The sequence below is a fragment of the Teleopsis dalmanni genome, chromosome 1 (assembly GCF_002237135.1).
Source record: "Teleopsis dalmanni isolate 2A chromosome 1, ASM223713v2, whole genome shotgun sequence".
In the NCBI taxonomy this organism is placed as follows: Eukaryota; Metazoa; Arthropoda; class Insecta; order Diptera; family Diopsidae; genus Teleopsis; species Teleopsis dalmanni.
In genome coordinates this window covers 108,321,763-108,342,861 of record NC_051846.1, presented here as the reverse complement: position 1 = coordinate 108,342,861, position 21,099 = coordinate 108,321,763, and the positions used below count along the sequence as shown (strand labels likewise).

At 33.9% G+C, this 21,099-nt stretch overlaps 2 protein-coding genes across 2 annotated transcripts; both read left to right on the top strand.

Moving 5' to 3' along the window:
- Window positions 1-14,198: 14,198 nt before the first annotated feature.
- On the top strand, window positions 14,199-15,041 carry LOC119665470. The gene has a single exon (XM_038074691.1). The coding sequence runs from the start codon at window positions 14,199-14,201 to the stop codon at window positions 15,039-15,041; it is 843 nt and encodes a 280-aa protein (XP_037930619.1).
- A 30-nt stretch (window positions 15,042-15,071) lies between these two features.
- Window positions 15,072-15,821, top strand: LOC119665469. Its single transcript, XM_038074690.1, has one exon. The coding sequence runs from the start codon at window positions 15,072-15,074 to the stop codon at window positions 15,819-15,821; it is 750 nt and encodes a 249-aa protein (XP_037930618.1).
- The last annotated feature ends 5,278 nt before the right edge of the window (window positions 15,822-21,099 follow it).

Sequence of the window (21,099 nt, the reverse complement as noted above, 5' to 3'; positions counted from 1 at the left end):
TTTTATTAAATTAAAGTTACTAAAAGTGCATAAAATTGCAAATGTAAAAAAAAAAAATTACTTTTATTAAATTAAAGTTACTAAAAGTACATAAAATAGCAAATGTTAAAAGAAAATTACTTTTATTAAATTAAAGTTACTAAAAGTGCATAAAATTGTAAATGTTAAAAGAAAATTACTTTTATTAAATTAAAGTTACTAAAAGTACATAAAATTGCAAATGTTAAAAGAAAACTACTTTTATTAAATTAAAGTTACTAAAAGTGCATAAAATTGCAAATGTAAAAAAAAAAAAATTACTTTTATTAAATTAAAGTTACTAAAAGTACATAAAATAGCAAATGTTAAAAGAAAATTACTTTTATTAAATTAAAGTTACTAAAAGTGCATAAAATTGTAAATGTTAAAAGAAAATTACTTTTATTAAATTAAAGTTACTAAACGTACATAAAATTGCAGATGTTAAAAGAAAATTAATTTTATTAAATTAAAGTTACTAAAAGTACATAAAATTGCAAATGTAAAAAAAAAAAAAATTACTTTTATTAAATTAAAGTTACTAAAAGTGCATAAAATCACAAATGTTAAGAAAAAAATGAAATTTATTAATTTAAATATAATAAAAAGTGTATAACAATACCCATAACAAGCAATAATTAATTTTATCAATTTAAAATTACTAAACGGTGCATAAAAACCCAAATGATAAACAAAAATTAAATGTTATTAATTTAAAAAGGGCATAAAAGTGCAAATCTTGAACCAGAGTTAATTATATTATCAGCTCATAAAAGGATTACACACAGTTTAAAAATTCCACGGTAAAAAAAAAAAAACTAACGGATGTAACGGAAAAAAAAAAAAGAGAACGGACACTGAAGGACAATAACGGCTACAGGATCCACCGTTATGAGACAACGGTGGTCAGGTATTCCTGAAATTAAGGATACGAATTGATTTGAATTTGAAAAAAAAAAAAGAGAAAAAAGTTAAAGATTTGATTGTATAATTTCAATTGTTGTTATTATTGTTAAATTTATTTAGGTAGTTATTATTCAGCAGATATTAAATTATAGAAAAAAAAAAAAGTTATCAACGCATCACAAGGAAAAAAAAAGAAAAAGAAAATAAGTTCATTACAACCACCAGTATATAAATATTTGTCTCTTGATTTTAATTTGTTTGTAATTTTGAAATTTATAGCTAGGTCAGTGGCGGTTGGAGTGACGTCATTTCTGCGGCTGCAAGGTAAGCTATGAGAACGAATAGCGAAGAGACAATTAATTTTTTTTTTTGGTTAACAAGACTGAATGTTTTGTAGTTGAATTTCTCTTTATTCTTTTTGTTGGTTCTGTCTATATGATCAATATTACAATTTTTTTTTTTTTTCTCTTTTCTATTATATTGTTGATGCTTTGATTAGGGAGTTTCCTTTTTCATACACGCTAATTATTACCATTATAAGTATAGCAAAACAAAGAAAAAAAAAATAGTTTGTATAAAGTAATGAATAAAAACCTAGTAATTACTGGCTGTTTATTATATTATTTGTGATAAGAATATATATAGATGTTGAATACATTGTCTAATAATGTAAATATTTATACGGGCTTAAATATTTAATAAACAAGAAAAAAAAAAAAATATTATATAGGAATTATATGTATATATGAAATACGTTGTAATTATCTATTTATATAAGAAATATTGTAAATATTCCTACATGAATTAGCATAAATAGCTATATTTGCGTAAATATTTTTGATAAAAATTTTTTTACTAATTTGAAATAATATTATAAGCGTTATAAAACAACTTTTGTATTGATAGTATATAATAAAAAAAAAAAAAAATATATATATATATAATTTTTTTTTGTTATTTATTAATTATGAGCTCATGATGAGACATTGTTGAATCAATATAGAGGGGTGTTGTTAGTGTGGCGGTCCAAACATCTGTTTTATTAAAGGCAGGGATTCCTTGAGAAGAAATTGCATTCCTATATTCTTCGCGTGAATTTAAAATGAAGCGGTTTACTGACAGCATGCAAGCATTACCAGATGTATTGCCAGTGTTTCCCACATTTGAGCAAACCGTGACGATGCAGGCTGGTGATGTTAAAAACATCGATTGGGAGATGGAAGAGTCCATCATATCTGAAATGAAACGAGTGGGGTTGCCCAGAGGCAGAACCAGTGATTTAGGTGTAAGCCTAGCGCATACTGAACTTCCTAAGGCAGCGGTGGTAATAGTGAACACCAGGAACAAGGCTCTTCCCATCCTATTCGATGAAGATTTTTTTAAGTTTAAGAAGCCCAAATAGATAGCAGTGGTTTTAATTACAGATTTTTTTTTAGGGTCACGTAAAAATGAAGTAGATAAATAATAGTTTTTTTTGTTTTTTTTTTTAGCATTGAAATAAGCAGTGTAGTTAGTTTATTATATGAATATGAATAAATGTAAAGATGAAATATTAATGAATTATAGATAGGTTTAGTTAAGTTAGGATATGAATTTAAAACATGGCATGAAATAATGATTATTATATGAATATGAATAAATGTAAAGATGAAATGTTAATAAATTATAGATAAGTTTAGTTACGTTAGGATATGAATTTAAAACATGGCATGAATTTTTGTTGTTGTCTACAGTGTAGCCTCAGTTGTCAAGAACCCCACCCCAAAACCGGCGAGCATACCGGGCTAGCCACCATGCCATGAGCGGCGACCGAGGGCACTAATTCTAATACCAGGTGGACACAACAAATGGCGCCCAACGCATGAACTAATGGACGAAACCAACGACTGGACAACGACTGGACAACGACGGGACAAAGGAAGAGACGAACAAAGAGAGACAACACAAGAACAGGATAGAAGAAAATTACCTGAAGACTGACGGAAGGACTTCGAGTTGGTCGCACACCAAATGTCAACTTAATGATGAACTACGGTAACTGCTACAGCGGTTATAATCACTTTCACTGTTGACCAGCTCAGGAGATTTTTTTTATTTTCTTGTTAATTGTCGATGTTCCTTTTGAATAATTGAATTTACACTAGATGATATAGCTAGCTTTAATCCGGTGGGTTAAACGTTTAGCACACGTCTTGCTTTTTGTTCGTTTTGACGCAATGGGTGTTGCGATGTCAGAAAGTGGTTTCTAGAATTATGAATTTACGAGGTTCCTTTATACTGAATCTGTTTGGTAAAAAGTTTTGTCCTCTTTCTATTGATTGTTTTAGATATGTGAAATTTTTCAAAGGAATGTGACAACGAACGGAACGACCGACTACGGGTACATGAAGACAAATGATAAAGGCAGTGTAGTTTGTTTGGTACATTGTTCGCGACAAAAGAATCAATCTACAACGACGGAGTGACCAACAACGTGAATGACTATAGGACAGTAATACTAACAAAAATACAACTAGTATCAATTCAATGTAAAACAGGATGCAACATCTGGAGTGTGAGATAGGAGAGAGATAGCGGGTTTTAATTTATGGATTTTTTGTGATTTCTTTGTTTTTTTGTACAATTTTGTTTTACTGCGCAATTGACCTCTTAATCCGGTGGACTGAGAGCTTTCATTCGTCTTGCCTGAACTCTGTTAATAAAGGTTGGGTATTGCGGCTTAGTATAATGATGTTGTTTTATCTCTTCTAATAGCTTTAGAGTTTCCTTCAGGTAAAATTCGTTCAACGTGGAGTTTGTCCTCTTAGCAGTTAGATTTAGTTTGCTTAATTTCGTTTTATATTCCGTCAATGAGGTTCCTTCACACAGAACCGCGGTTGTGTGAAGTTGACTACTCATTGTAAGCCGAGTAATTTTAAATACCGGAAGTGGTTTGTTTAATGTACTTGATTCTTGGTTACAAGCTTACAGCAAGTAAAACTGTAAGCGTAGGTCAAGGTTCCTTTACACCGTACTAGTGCGGTATAAAGTTGTCCTTGATCCAAGTTTTTTTATTGTTTTGTGAATTTAGATAGTAGTTTGATCTGTATTATAAACCTTCGTCTTTACAATATCTCTTACAGCAGAAAAAAAAAAATATATATACCTGCCTTAGGTGAAATGATGTGGTCGCAACACTGAAACACCCCTCAGAGCTTTAATTAATATAGAACTTCAATTTCAGTCAACTTATTATAGTGAAATAATTTGACTTACATAATAAGTAAACGAGTAATTCACAATTGTCACAATAATTAGTAAGTAGAGAATTACTAATTGTAAAATTTGTTTTGAGGTGAATATTTCATACCTCAAGTCACTTGAAAAAAGAAAATTTTTTGTTTTATTTTTGTACCTTGAGTTAGTTACATCCTGTATGGACAGGCCGGTAACTAGAAGCATATCCAGAGCAATTGTGGGTAGACACAAACCGAATATTATAGAGCCAATTGCTGAAAATAGTAATTCAGACAGATCACTTAGCTTTAATTCACAAATTGATCTAATACATCTGGACAGTCCGTTCACTATGGAAGGGAGAAACAATAGCACCCAAGGAGCACAAGCTCTGGAGCCGACAGTGGATACGGAGCAACTCAACAGAATGATGGGCATGATGATGCAGCAACACGAATATGTAACCAACTGTATGAGTGAGATGAGAGCAGAGATATGTACACTACGCAACCAGTCGCGGATAGCAGAGCCACCCGTCATGGAACCGCAGTTGCCACGCCGGAGTGCTTCAAGAACACCCCGAATGTCAACCCAGAAACCGGGGGTATCCAACGAAGAAGCTAGGCTGAACAGAACTTTACGAGGAGCATATCCGAGAACTCAAGGACTAAAAACCCGGCGAGAGTCAATGCTGTTTGAAGAGGATGAACACCTGCCCAGAAGAGACATCGATTTGGGAAGATGGCATATTAAATTTGACGGCACTGCCAAAGAGATGACAGTGGAAAGCTTCATTTTTAGGATTGAGCGTATGCGTGAGCAGTATGAAGTGCCGTATCATCAACTGTTGACAGATTTCCATTGTTTAGTAACTGGTCCAGCTCTAAAGTGGTTTTGGCAGGTACTAGAAGATTATGCGGGAGACAACACATTCGATTATTTTCAATTAAGAAAAGAACTGTTAGAGCAATTTAGATCATCCGAAAGTGATTATGAGATCATTCGGGAAATAGTGGACCGTAAACAACAGATCGGAGAAAGCTTTGATCAGTTTTATGCAGATATTCACAATTTAACATTCAAGTTACGAAGGAAAATGCCGGAGAGAGAGTTGGCCTCAATTATTAAAAATAATGTAAAACCCAATTTAGCAACTTTAATATTTGCAGCTTCATTTCAAAGTCTGGCGGAGCTAAAAAGAGAATGTATCCGTGCTGAGAAAATGTTGAAGGAGAATAAGTCTAAGTACCGGACCGTGAGCGAAATTCAGCCATCAGTCCTAATACCAAATGAACAATATGACCCACCTATATGGGATATTGAGGCTTTTGGGACCTCACCTGTAAAGAATGTGGGCCAATATACAAACCAGCCTAGTTCTGGAAAAACCAATATTGATAGAAACCTCAAGCAAAAACCTGTAAACAATGCAACAATTTTATGTCCTTCTCCATTTCATCTGAACTTATGCTTTTCCTGTGGAATGCCAGGTGACTTTTATGACATCACACCAGAGCTCAGAGTTGATCAAATTTGTAAGTCATTATTCCACAAAATGTCCTGTTTTTTGTGCAAAACAAACAGTTCATATTGTAGATTTTCAGCAAGGGGAAACTCGAAGGGGGCAAAGCCGACCGGGGGTCTATGCCACCAGGAGCAGCGCCCGGAACACCAACCAAAATACTAAAAAGACCGCAATCAATACATCCACCGGAAAACCTAGACGTGAAAAGACAAGATATGAGGACTTTACATCAACGAAAAATAGAATACGAAGCATTACGCAGTCGGCTGTTCAACGAAGAAATAATGAAGAAATTGGAGTCGAAAACTAACCGAAAATTTCGTAAGATTATGCGAATGAGGAATAAAAGACGTTTGTTGAAGACATGTTTAAAAAAAATGGTGGACACTATAGTATCTGTGAAGGGCGACAATAGAATGTATGTGAAGACTAAAGTAAGCGGAACTGAAGTACTGGCTTTATTGGATTCGGGAGCAAGTGCGAATTGCATTGGAAAGAACGCGTTAGAGTTTTTAAGGGGTCGATCCGAGCGAATGATTACTGTTCAAGGCAAACATGTTAAAACTGCCAATGGAGGAGAGACACCTATAGTTGATGTGATATCTTTAAAGGTACAGTGGTAAGGGGAAGAAAGACAGATGGATTTTTTAATTGTTCCTTCTCTACAACAGAAATTTTACTTTGGCATTGACTTTTGGAAGACATTCAATATACCAATATTAAGTAAGAATCGTGAAATAGCAGAATTATCACCAAACGCTTCGGATCTGCAATTCACTTCAAGCCCACATATATTAGGTAAAGAACAGACAGCTCAATTAGAACAGGTGATCAGTATATTTCCGTCAAGTAGTAGGTTAGGTCTAGGAAGCACCAGCCTAGAAGAACACATAATTGAAGTTACTGACGAACATTTACCAGTGAAGCAAAGGCATTATCCAATTTCTCCTGCTGTCCAACGGCTGATGTACGAAGAACTGGACCGTATGCTGGATCTAGGAGTGATTGAAGAATCCAATAGCTGCTGGAATTCACCTGTAACATTAGTGATTAAAGGCAAAAAGAATCGGCTTTGTCTAGATGCAAGAAAGGTGAATGCAAGAACCATTAAGGATGCATACCCCTTACCCCATATAGAAGGTATATTGAGTAGGTTACAGGAGACTAGATATATATCAGCTATAGATTTGAAAGATGCGTTTTGGCAAATTCCACTAGAAGAGAAGTCTAGGTGGAAGACCGCTTTTACCGTGCCAGGAAGACCGCTCTATCAATTTACTGTCATGCCCTTTGGACTGTGTAACGCAGCTCAGAGGATGTGCAGGTTAATGGATAAAGTGGTACCTGCAGCGTTACGTGAGAGTGTGTTTGTTTACCTAGATGACCTTCTTGTCTGTTCAACTGATTTTGAAAGCCATTTAACATTATTGCGAAGAGTGGCCGAATGCCTGCACAGAGCCAACCTTACTATAAATGTAGAAAAAAGTAAGTTTTGTTATCGAGAAGTTAAGTATTTGGGTTATGTAGTAGGAAATGGGATGATAAAAACCGATCCTGATAAAGTATCTGCAGTGGAAATGTTTCCAGAACCAAAGACGCCTAAGCAGTTGCGACGCTTCTTAGGAATGACAGGGTGGTATCGCCGCTTTATACTAGATTATGCTACAATTGCTGCTCCGATGCACGAGTGCCTGACAAAGGAAAATATGAAAAAGTTTACACTGTCTGAGGCTGGAAGAACTGCTTTCATGGCTTTAAAAAATAGTCTAGTAACTGCTCCGGTGTTGACTAACCCAGATTTTACTAAACCGTTTTATATACAGTGTGATGCGTCGTCGGAAGGTGTTGGTGGAGTTCTTTTTCAAATCAATGATGCAGGAGATGAGCAACCGCTAGCCTATATGTCCACCAAATTAAATAAAACTCAACGTAACTACAGTATAACTGAGCTGGAATGCTATGCTGCTGTTTTAAGTGTTCGAAAATTTAGGGCGTATGTAGAAGGTCTGCCTTTCACAATTATTACAGACCACGCTAGCTTAAAATGGTTAATGAATCAAAAGGATTTGTCCGGTCGTCTAGCTAGGTGGAGTTTAAAATTACAGGCGTTTGATTTTCAGATAGAACACAGGAAAGGATCGCAAAACGTCGTGCCTGATGCATTATCCCGTATGCATATGGAAGAAATTGCTTTCGGCGGCCGAGATTTAGATATAGATTTACAGTCCAAATACTTCGTTACAGGCGAGTATAAAGAGTTAATTCGAACCATCACAGCTGAACAAGATAAATTTCCGGATCTCTGTGTATCTGAAAGTTACGTATATAAAAGAATGGATTTCCGAAGTGGAGACGTGATTCAAGAAGATGATGCATGGAAGTTGTGGGTACCCACGGAGCTACGCCAAGGATTAATAGAACGGATACATGAGTCCCCTTCATCTAGACACGTAGGTATGCAAAAGACTCTGTGCAAAATACGAGTAAAATACTTCTGGCCAGGTATGGTAAGCGATGTTCAAAACTGGATAAAGAGATGTGAGGTATGTAACTTGTCCAAAGCCTCCAATAAAATGATAAAACCTCCAATGGGAGCTCAGGTCATCACAGAGAAGCCGTTTCAATGTTTGTATATAGATTTCATGGGACCTTATCCACGAACTAAAGAAGGCAACACGGTAATTTTTGTATGTATGGATCATTTTTCCAAATTTGTTTTCCTAAAGCCAATGAGAGCTGCAACAGCGATGAATGTAACAAAATACCTCGAAAGAGATATTTTCCAAGTGTTTGGGGTACCAGAACATATACATTCGGATAATGGTAAACAATTTATATCTGAAATTTTTAAAAATCTTCTAAACAAGTATGGCGTGAACCATGTCAGAACCGCTTTTTACTCGCCTCAAGCAAATGCTGCGGAACGGGTAAACCGATCAGTGCTGCAGATGATAAGAGCATATATTGGGGAAAATCAAAAAGACTGGGATCAGCATGTGAGTGATGTAGCCTTTGCATTAAGGAGTGTAACACACAACGCGGTTCAATTAGAACCATATTTCGCGGTATTCGGTTCTCACATGTCACAACACGGGAAATCTTTTTCCATCAGTAGAAAACTGGATTCAATTAGAACAGGGGAGTTTAGGATTTTGCACCAGACAGACAAACAACAATTATTACGGAGTAGGATAATAGAACACTTAAAAGTCGCACATTCACAAGCAGAAAAGGTATACAATACAAGGATAAAACCAGTCGAGTTTAAAGTAGGGCAGATAGTATATCGGCGAAATTTCCGACAGAGTAAGAAAACAGCTGATTTTAACGCCAAGCTTGGACAGAAAAATGTTAAATGCATGGTATTAAAAAAAATAGGTAATGCACTATACGAATTAGGTAGCATGCAAGGGACAAGACTTGGTGTATTTCACGCCAAAGATATGTTTAGTCGGTAGAGCATGAGACTCAAGTGTAGGGAGTGGGTCGAAGCCACACGTGGGGGCAAAGAAACACAAACAGAATAGACTAAGGAAATTAACAGCCTACATTTGATTTTTTTTTACAACGATGCTCCATATTGCAGGCAACATCGACATCGTCGAGCCTGTTATGTAGGCCTGGGAGAGAATAAAATATTAATACCACAAGTAAAAATAGTCAAATAAGCTGACATTACCTCGAACTTCTCGCGTTGTCCATGAGAACAGCCAATGTCTCTGCCTGGGTGTTTCTGCCGAGCACGTCACCATTCGTAACATTTTTTCATCTGCATTATAATTGCGTCTTTGACCACCACGACCGCCATTGATATATTTACCGGTAGATAATTTCACTCGTGCACGACGACCGCACAGTGTTCTAGCATCCAAACCACTCACATAAACCTTGTGGTCACTAGGATAACGAGACATTTTTTTTTTGAACATTCTTCCTTTATGTTGCTAACCACAATTTTAATTCAATATATGCGGTCTATTTATTAAGAATTACACAAATATTATAAACGCAATTTTAACCACTAAACAAATTATTTCAAATCACTGAAACAACTTCATGTGCATTGCTCGCACAGACAAAAATAAAGAAACGTGTAAAAGCTTTTATTTTTGTTTTGTTTTGATCCATATAATTGAGGCGAATTATGTCGAAAGCTCCAATAAAGTTTGACTTAGATATTAAAATATGGTATTGCCAAGTACAAATAGTACATTTAAGACAAATTTTAACTTTATTGGAAGGAAACAATAAAGTAAGCTTTTTTAAAGGTCATCACCCTCAAACAAATAATTACACACAAAACAAAACCAGCAAAGCCAACTAGATGAGTGGTGGAAATCTTTCAAGGGCAGTCTACGGTAAACGAAGATCTAACAGAATCCCTAACGTGGCTGCAGGATGGTTCTGTTAGTCAAATTGACTATATAAGAGCCAGTGGAGGCTTGATTCGCTCTCTTATGATAGTGATGTTTTCTGAGGAAGTCGAACAGAACAGTTCAGTTCGTTGTTAAAAACCGGCAAAACAAAAATTACTTTTATTAAATTAAAGTTACTAAAAGTGCATAAAATTGTAAATGTTAAAAGAAAATTACTTTTATTAAATTAAAGTTACTAAAAGTACATAAAATTGCAAATGTTAAAAGAAAATTACTTTTATTAAATTAAAGTTACTAAACGTACATAAAATTGCAAATGTTAAAAGAAAATTAATTTTATTAAATTAAAGTTACTAAAAGTACATAAAATTGCAAATGTTAAAAGAAAACTACTTTTATTAAATTAAAGTTACTAAAAGTGCATAAAATTGCAAATGTAAAAAAAAAAAAATTACTTTTATTAAATTAAAGTTACTAAAAGTACATAAAATAGCAAATGTTAAAAGAAAATTACTTTTATTAAATTAAAGTTACTAAAAGTGCATAAAATTGTAAATGTTAAAAGAAAATTACTTTTATTAAATTAAAGTTACTAAAAGTACATAAAATTGCAAATGTTAAAAGAAAACTACTTTTATTAAATTAAAGTTACTAAAAGTGCATAAAATTGCAAATGTAAAAAAAAAAAAAATTACTTTTATTAAATTAAAGTTACTAAAAGTGCATAAAATCACAAATGTTAAGAAAAAAATGAAATTTATTAATTTAAATATAATAAAAAGTGTATAACAATACCCATAACAAGCAATAATTAATTTTATCAATTTAAAATTACTAAACGGTGCATAAAAACCCAAATGATAAACAAAAATTAAATGTTATTAATTTAAAAAGGGCATAAAAGTGCAAATCTTGAACCAGAGTTAATTATATTATCAGCTCATAAAAGGATTACACACAGTTTAAAAATTCCACGGTAAAAAAAAAAAAACTAACGGATGTAACGGAAAAAAAAAAAAGAGAACGGACACTGAAGGACAATAACGGCTACAGGATCCACCGTTATGAGACAACGGTGGTCAGGTATTCCTGAAATTAAGGATACGAATTGATTTGAATTTGAAAAAAAAAAAAGAGAAAAAAGTTAAAGATTTGATTGTATAATTTCAATTGTTGTTATTATTGTTAAATTTATTTAGGTAGTTATTATTCAGCAGATATTAAATTATAGAAAAAAAAAAAGTTATCAACGCATCACAAGGAAAAAAAAAGAAAAAGAAAATAAGTTCATTACAACCACCAGTATATAAATATTTGTCTCTTGATTTTAATTTGTTTGTAATTTTGAAATTTATAGCTAGGTCAGTGGCGGTTGGAGTGACGTCATTTCTGCGGCTGCAAGGTAAGCTATGAGAACGAATAGCGAAGAGACAATTAATTTTTTTTTTGGTTAACAAGACTGAATGTTTTGTAGTTGAATTTCTCTTTATTCTTTTTGTTGGTTCTGTCTATATGATCAATATTACAATTTTTTTTTTTTCTCTTTTCTATTATATTGTTGATGCTTTGATTAGGGAGTTTTCTTTTTCATACACGCTAATTATTACCATTATAAGTATAGCAAAACAAAGAAAAAAAAAATAGTTTGTATAAAGTAATGAATAAAAACCTAATAATTACTGGCTGTTTATTATATTATTTGTGATAAGAATATATATAGATGTTGAATACATTGTCTAATAATGTAAATATTTATACGGGCTTAAATATTTAATAAACAAGAAAAAAAAAAAAAATATTATATAGGAATTATATGTATATATGAAATACGTTGTAATTATCTATTTATATAAGAAATATTGTAAATATTCCTACATGAATTAGCATAAATAGCTATATTTGCGTAAATATTTTTGATAAAAATTTTTTTACTAATTTGAAATAATATTATAAGCGTTATAAAACAACTTTTGTATTGATAGTATATAATAAAAAAAAAAAAAAATATATATATATATAATTTTTTTTTGTTATTTATTAATTATGAGCTCATGATGAGACATTGTTGAATCAATATAGAGGGGTGTTGTTAGTGTGGCGGTCCAAACATCTGTTTTATTAAAGGCAGGGATTCCTTGAGAAGAAATTGCATTCCTATATTCTTCGCGTGAATTTAAAATGAAGCGGTTTACTGACAGCATGCAAGCATTACCAGATGTATTGCCAGTGTTTCCCACATTTGAGCAAACCGTGACGATGCAGGCTGGTGATGTTAAAAACATCGATTGGGAGATGGAAGAGTCCATCATATCTGAAATGAAACGAGTGGGGTTGCCCAGAGGCAGAACCAGTGATTTAGGTGTAAGCCTAGCGCATACTGAACTTCCTAAGGCAGCGGTGGTAATAGTGAACACCAGGAACAAGGCTCTTCCCATCCTATTCGATGAAGATTTTTTTAAGTTTAAGAAGCCCAAATAGATAGCAGTGGTTTTAATTACAGATTTTTTTTTAGGGTCACGTAAAAATGAAGTAGATAAATAATAGTTTTTTTTGTTTTTTTTTTTAGCATTGAAATAAGCAGTGTAGTTAGTTTATTATATGAATATGAATAAATGTAAAGATGAAATATTAATGAATTATAGATAGGTTTAGTTAAGTTAGGATATGAATTTAAAACATGGCATGAAATAATGATTATTATATGAATATTAATAAATGTAAAGATGAAATGTTAATAAATTATAGATAAGTTTAGTTACGTTAGGATATGAATTTAAAACATGGCATGAATTTTTGTTGTTGTCTACAGTGTAGCCTCAGTTGTCAAGAACCCCACCCCAAAACCGGCGAGCATACCGGGCTAGCCACCATGCCATGAGCGGCGACCGAGGGCACTAATTCTAATACCAGGTGGACACAACATATTATATTACGACTTTGATCTACAGCACGCAAATTTTGTTTTAGTTTAAGCATGACCCGTTTATCTGATTGTTTCTCAGCACTTAAGTCCCTCTCAATTGAAATGTCAGTATTAGCAAGTTTTTTAATATTGTTGAAGATATTAAATATACACTGCTCTGCTTGAAACTCGGCAACGACTCCTATTTTGTCGTGATTTTCGAATATTTTTCTTACAGAAGCTATTTGCACATCATCGACGTGCAGAACTTCAGCACATAATTTCCGAATCGCCAATGTTGGATTGTCAGTTTTTTCAAACCCTTGATAACAAGCGATTTACGTTTTCGTGCATTTATAATATAATTAATATTACGTGCATCCCGTTCGGGCTGTTGTTCGAGCTGCGTCACTTTCTGTTTTAGCACACTATTCTCTGCCGTTAGCTCTGTAATCTTACTAGAGAGTTCGCCCACTTCCGACACAATCACCTATAAATCGGCTTTTGTTGGAAAGTTGCTTAGCTTTTCATCCAACAAGTCAGCCAATGATGCTCTCATTAACCCCATCAGTTTTGTTATACACATATTACCTACTTGCATTGTAGATTTCGCCTGGTTTATTTCTTCTGGGGAAAGTTCTGTCAATGGTCTTTTAGCTGCTGAGGTTCTTACTTGTATTTTTGATACTTGCGTACTCGATTTGTTTGGTGTTCCTGCTGTTGACATTTTTGAAGCTGTAGTTTAATTTTACCAAATTCAGTTTTAGATGCTTCGCCTAGAAGTCTGTGAAAAAATTTATATATATATAGCAGTTTTTTTAAAAATTAGAATTTGTTAGCATATACTCAAACCACTCTGAGCTTTACTACTTATAATTCGCTTTACGTTCCACTTATCGCCAGCACTTTTATTTACAATTGGTAATTACTGTTTTTGAATGCAACGCTATCTTGCCTGCAGAAGTCTCAATTGTATTAAATTGTACTAATCTTCACTTTTAACAGCTCACTTGAATGCGTTGCAATGTCTGGAATGTTTATTTATTATTGTCACCCAATTGTAACCACTTTTTCGCAATATAATTCAATTTTATTAGAAAACTAATTCGAGCGCGCACTTACTTGATATATTCCACTAGGGTTGTCAAGTCAAACTTTGGAGTTATGTGGAGCTTTATTGGGTAGCGAACTTGCAACGAGAGTGAAACATGATTTAAAATATGATAGCAAGGCTATATATTTTTGGCCTGATTCAATGACGGTTATTTCTTGGATAAACACCGAATCAGCACTACCAGATAAATTCATAACCAACAGAATAGCAGTAATTCAAGAGCTGACAACTCCAGATCACATCAACTCCAGATATGTAAGCTCAAAAGATAATCCAGCAGATTTTGTTTCACGAGGAGTGTCCCCACAAAAAATGAGCACATGTCACCTTTGGTTTTATGGGCCACAATTTTTACATGGTGACAAACAAAGATGGCCAGTAGCATATGATAAACATTGGAATATAGATTATGAACACAAATTTGATTTGAAAGAACAAACTACATCGTTGGCATCAATGACAACCAGTCAAGAAGAGATGATCTATACAATTAATCATCGAAACTCATTTAAGGTTTTGAACAGAATAGTAGCTTATGTGCTAAGGTTTATTAAACAATGTAAAGTAAAAAACCATCAACGCAAATCCAGTATCCTATTAACTCCTGAAAAACTAAATGAGAGTTTGAACACAATTATCAAAGTCATACAAAGTGCAGATTTCAAGGACGAAATGAGAAAATTGTTGAAATCGTATGCAATCAGTCCAAGTAGCCTTTTAAATGGACTTGCACCATTTGTTAATACAAATGGAATAATTAGGGTTGCCGGAAGGTTGGAAACATCTTCATTAAGTTATCATGCAAAACATCCAATGGCATTACCTTACAATGACCCATTGGTTACGTTGTTGATGCAGGATACTCACAAGAAAAAACTGCATTATGGACCGCAGACATTGCTAGCACAAGTACGACAAAAATGTTGGCCAATCAAGGGACTATCCATGGCGAGATCAGTAGTTCAACATTGTATTCGGTGTTAGAAGGCCAGGCCGACATTGTATAACCAAATCATGGGAAACTTGCCAAGTTCAAGAATAGAACCTGCACGACCATTTCTTCATTTCGGTATCGAATTTTTTGGTCCGCTATTGGTACATTACAAGATACGCGGAAAGCAGCCTACTAAAGTGTATCTTGCGGTATTTTGTTGTTTCGCAACAAAGGTTGTTCATCTTGAGGTAGTTGGTGATCTCAGTACTGTTGCATTTATCAGAGCCCTCAAACGATTCTTAGGAAAAATAGGTCATTGTAAATCACTCCATTGTGATAATGCAACTAATTTTGTAGGAGCTAACAATAAGTTTAATGAGTTATTATCGTCATTACATGCAGCTGAGTCACAAGAATCAATCATAACGACATGTGCAAATGTTGGGATCCAGTTTAATTTCATACCTTCAAGGGCACCTCATATCGGAGAACTTTGGAAAGCTGCTGTAAAATCAGCGAAGCATCTATTAATGAAAAGTGTGGCAACAGCATCGTTAACATATGAGAAGCTTGAGACAGTTGTAATTGAAGCAATTCTCAACTCTCGTCCATTGACACCTCTGTCAAGTAACGCAAATGACTATATCGCACTGACACCAGGACATTTTCTGATAGGTGAACCACTGACATCGAGAGTAGATGTGACATCAAATCAACTTCAAGCAGGATTACTCACAAGATGGAAGTTGGTGTCTCACCTAAAAAATCAATTTTGGAACCGATGGAGTCAAGAATACTTGACTGAGTTACAACAAAGAAATAAATGGTGAACCCGTTGTGAAAATGCCCAACCAGGAACAATGGTGACCATAAAGGAAAACAATATGCCTGTGTTACATTGGCCGCTGGGAAGGATTATAAAAACATACAAGGGAAATGATGGCGCCGTTCGAGTTGCAGATGTGAAAACATCCAGAGGAGTTTGTAAAACGTCAATTCACAAATTCGCACCTCTATTGACAGTGGATGAACCAGGCTGCCATCAGCCGAAAATAGACTCATCAAAACTGGAAACACCTAACAAGATAAGAAGTGTAACACATTGAGTCAACCTTGTCACAACCATAATGTTGACATTGTTGTTTTTACCCTTAATATTGACCACACCTGTTCAAATCAAATCATACAATAATCTTAAAAAAATGCATTTCGAACAAAAAGGACATATTAAAACAATAGCATCATATTGGAATTTAATTGTTTATTATGACTTAAACCCAATAAACCAGGAACTGGCAGCACTAAATAATGGGACAATAGCGATACAACACTTATGCGGACAATTAAATTATAATTCAAGCTGCACAGCGTTACTAAAATATTTTGAACATGTAAGGGATGAATTAACGTTGGATAAAAAATGATCTCAACTATTCGTCAAAAAAGAGCCGCATTGGATATAATCGGGAATGTAGCACATTCACTAAGAAACCATTTACTTGACAACACTTAGCTACCAATACCAGAGGATGATTTGATTCAGTTATATAAGGTGATGTCCGCCAGAGGAGGCATCACAAATAATCACGCAGTATTCAATATTAAAATACCATTAACGAGTGTAGAACAATGCCAGCTGTTTAATGTGTACCAATACCAGTAATAGTTAATAATACTATTATGTCCATAAAAATGGAGTGCTCGATATTAGCAACAAACTCGCATAGAGATAAATACTTTACTCTATCGCAGGATGTTCTGCAAACATGTGTAAAAGTAATAAATGACACTTTTTTGTGTCCACATGTTCAAACAATTTACAACAAAGTCGCTGATTAATGTGCTTGCGAAGTGAATGTATTAACCCAATGGAATTGCGATTTAAAGCGGTCAACCTCAAGCTCCGTGTGGATCCAATTGAAACATGAAAATCAATGGATATTTGGACTAGTTGCACCAACAAAGTTTTCAAGTGTATGTGTTAATGATATTAGCCAAATCATATTAACAGGATCCGGCTGGTTACAACTACCAGCAGAATGTAGTATGAAACATGATTCGATAACACCTCAATTCCGTCGACATATAACATCTACAATATACAATGATTATACAATCAGTAGACTCATGCAGGATATAGTCAGGCCACAATGGTTCAAAACAACTTTATAATTTCTAAACACTACCATGCAGAAAACGCTACCAAACCAAAAACTTGAATTTGCTGAACCTACACGAGACCACACTTATCATCACTTTTCTATTGAATACGGTACTCTCATATTAACATTTGTAATCATCATCTACATCGGTTGGGCACGTTGGACAACACGAAGGTTAACTAAAGCGATACCAGCAGTTCCTCAAGCAATGCCAAGTCATAAAGGATTTGAAGTAACAGTTGAATAGTTGAACCTAAGGGACTGTTAAGGCTTACGCCTTAGATTTACGCCTTAGATTTTTATGTTAACATTATTTATTTAGGTTTAGTAGTTATATTTTTTATTGGTATTTTTATTTTGGAGTATAAGCATATGTTTTAACAATTATTGCTTGCACAATTCAACTGCTACTTGTTTGTTTATAGGCCAACGCTTTGGAATGTTGCAATATCAGCTTTTTTGTGGTTAATGCACTGACGAAAGTGTTTGGCCTCATTAAATTGAAACAATTAATAAATATTTTGTAAATTAATACAGTTTTGGTTAATATGTTAATTATGTAGTTTATTTGTTTTTTTGTCTGTATACTGCAAATTAATGCAGATTTTTAATTTTGATGATTTATCGATTTCGTGCATTGTAATTTTGTATATAAATTGAAACATTAATAATAAACGATCAGATAATCAGATAATCAATAATCTCGCCTTTTATTACGCACGGCAACAGCTTAAGTGCTAGTCTGCCAAATCAACATATTCAAAAAAGCCACAGCTAAAGTGCCAGTCAACTTAAACCTTCAAATATAAAACTACTAGTTTATGTGCTAGATAGTATAAACTTTTAAAGGATAGCCTTTAAGAGTTTTCATAATTTAAAGACATATCCCGAGTATGATTTTTCCAAACCCACTCTTTTAACAGTAATTTATTGCATTCTTCTAAGTCACTTATAGATGAGGAAATCATCAACATCAACAGCCATAAGTATTTATTTATTGTAAAAAGAGGTAGTGTAATGCGACCTGAAAGATTTATTGTGTCCCTTAGTCGGATTAGAGTGTTTCTTCAAGTCCGATTTCCTTAATGAAACACAGTATAGAACCTATCTTTCCTAGTCTTAAATCCTTGTGATCCATGAAACAACCTATTAGGTGTTTCTTCCACTTGTTTTTTAGTCCTCAAGCACTTGGTATGCAGTTTCTCTCTCTTCTCCACAGTATCTGTAGTTTTAGTTGGATTGAATTCCTTACTGCGTTAGGTGATTATTCGATCTACAGTGATTGGTCAATAACCCCGTAATAATTCTTAGATTATTCTTTCATTGTTGTACGCAATCTCTGCAACGTTGTAAGTTGTAAGTCCCTAAAAGTATTTTAGATTGCGATAGTCTTGGTAGCCTTTCTCAACAGAGTTCTCTTTCTTCTTCCTCTGCGCAGTTCATAAAAACCAAATAAAGGTTCTGAGCCTATCATTATTGAAGCCGCGTTACAACTCTTTCAGCAATTTCAGTTGAATAAAGTTTGATTGCAGTTCTTGATGGTTTTTACACTATAATTAACGAGAAAATTTACTGAGATTGAATGAAAAGTAAATATGTGTGGTTAATAAGGTTTTAATGTAAATTATTCTTGAGCCGATACAAATAAAGTTTCGTTAAGGTGCGCGAGTTAAGGATCGGTGTTAACTCAGCGCAAATTTAATAGAAACACAGTACGTTGTGTATAGTTTGAGAAACAAATTTATTCTGGACAAAAATTTCATAAGTACAATTTTTATATATTTAAAATTTACATTTAGGTAATATTCAATACTAATCAATATTGTGACCCAAAAATAATTTATTACACATAAACAAAATTCCACTTGAATATCTATTGCATTTCCTAAACATTACTTAGGTATGCAATGTATTGTTATTGTTGTAGAAATTTCGTAAGTGGGTTACTTTCGAAATTTCTACCACTTGCATTTTTTTATTATTAGCGGATATTTTGTAATACTGTTTTGCCTATGTGCGGCGTTTTTATTTCTAGGTCGAATAAGTGTGACTTATGTGGTAATATGAGTACATTGACATGAGAATACAGTAAATACGATACTAAATATTTGTATACAAAAGCAATATTAAATTTTGTAATAAGAAACTAAGTAAAAGAAAATACAATAAGTGAATAAAACAATAAGTGGCTTGGTAATAAAAAACTAAGCATTTTATATATGAGAAAAGAAATAAAAGATATTACAATGAATATTCTTAAAATAATTTATGTTGTTAATTTATGTGGTGTCATCTTGTGTGGCGGCCTGGTGAGTAATTGTAACTCGCGCGCAAAAATATCACTGTGTGCTTTTGATGTTTTTTCTAAGTGGTAAACATAGAAAGTAATTTAAACATATCACAAACATCCGTGACTCTTTATAGTAAAATTTATAATTTAATTTACGCCAAAAATAAAATTTTAATATATTTATATTGCTTTTATGTAAAAAGTGATTTTTGATTTTGCAGAATTGATTTGTTTTTGAAGTTGTTTATTTGCCTCAAACTCACATTTGCAAACAGCTGATAGAGACAGGGTACGTTATTAGAATTTAATATAGTAAAGAATGAGACACTTGTTTTGTGTTTTATGATAATATTTATTATTTGTTTCGACAAGCCTTAGAGTTATACGTAGAAATAGAATTAAGAGCGTAAGCGTTGGATGCGTTTTAATCGTTGTCAGCATTGAAAGCGTTGGATTCGTTGTGACCGTTAGGAACGTTGTCAGCGTTGAGAGCGTTGTACTCATCGAAATCGTTGTAAGCGTTCAAAACCTTGGGAGCGATTGTAACCGTTGGGAAGTGTTGGACAGCGTTGAAAGCGTTGGAATCGTTGAAACCGTTGTAATCGTTGGAAACGTTGGGAGCGATTGTAACCGCTGGGAAGCGTTGGAGTTGTCGAAATCAGCAATGCTAAACCCGCAATGGCGCGAAATCACGAAAAGTGTTGAAAACGTTGGACAGCGTTAGAAACGTTGGCATCGTTGAAATCGTTGAAATCGTTGAAATCGTTTGGATGAATACCCTTGCCAGCTATAGCCAGGCAAATATTTCCTCCCTGATGCTATGCCTGAACACGCTCATCAGCAATTGTCAAACACTCGTATATTCTACACGTTTCCTACAGTATTGGTGACTCGTTATCCATTCCTCCATTAGCTTTAGCCAAATGGTAGTCCGGATGATTGGCTGAGCTACCCTATGCCAGCTATAGCCAAGTAGGAGGCATCCCACCTATTGTCACTTCACCCCGACCTATTCGTCCATCCACATGGTAATCGTCAGCAATGGCCAGATGAACCATCATGTGTCCAAGTCACCTGGACCGAGCTCTAACTGTTGTTTCTAGCACACACAACTTACCTGCAATGGTGCGAAATCACAAATAGAACGAAAACTATAATTCGGCTTCCTTTTATACAAAATATCTCCCATTGCAGACAACAACGCAACATTTTGAAGCATATAAAGTGCTGTTTTGCACCATAATTCTACCAGAAACTTCTAAAACCAGCATTTTGAAGTAAAAAAATTTAATAAAGAATTGTTGTTTTACAAGGTGATGTTACTCAGTGTGTGAGATCAAATTTCTTGCAAAATTTGGTCCTTACAAATTTCAGTATAAAATCAAAAAGCTTGAAAATTTATATTCATTATTATTCAATGAGTTAACTGCACTGAGAAGTGAAAGTGAAAAATTGAAATCTTTAACAAACTTGCCACAAATCATGGAAACAACTCCTAATATTAAAAAATATGAAACGAACGAGGAGGAACTTGCCAGGGAGACGGACTGGATCCTCGAAAAGAAAAGACCAACTAAAAAACATAAGGCCGAATCCTCTCCTGAAGTAGCTAGTCAAAGTAGACCTAGTATTGAAACATATACTTGCCCAAAAGGA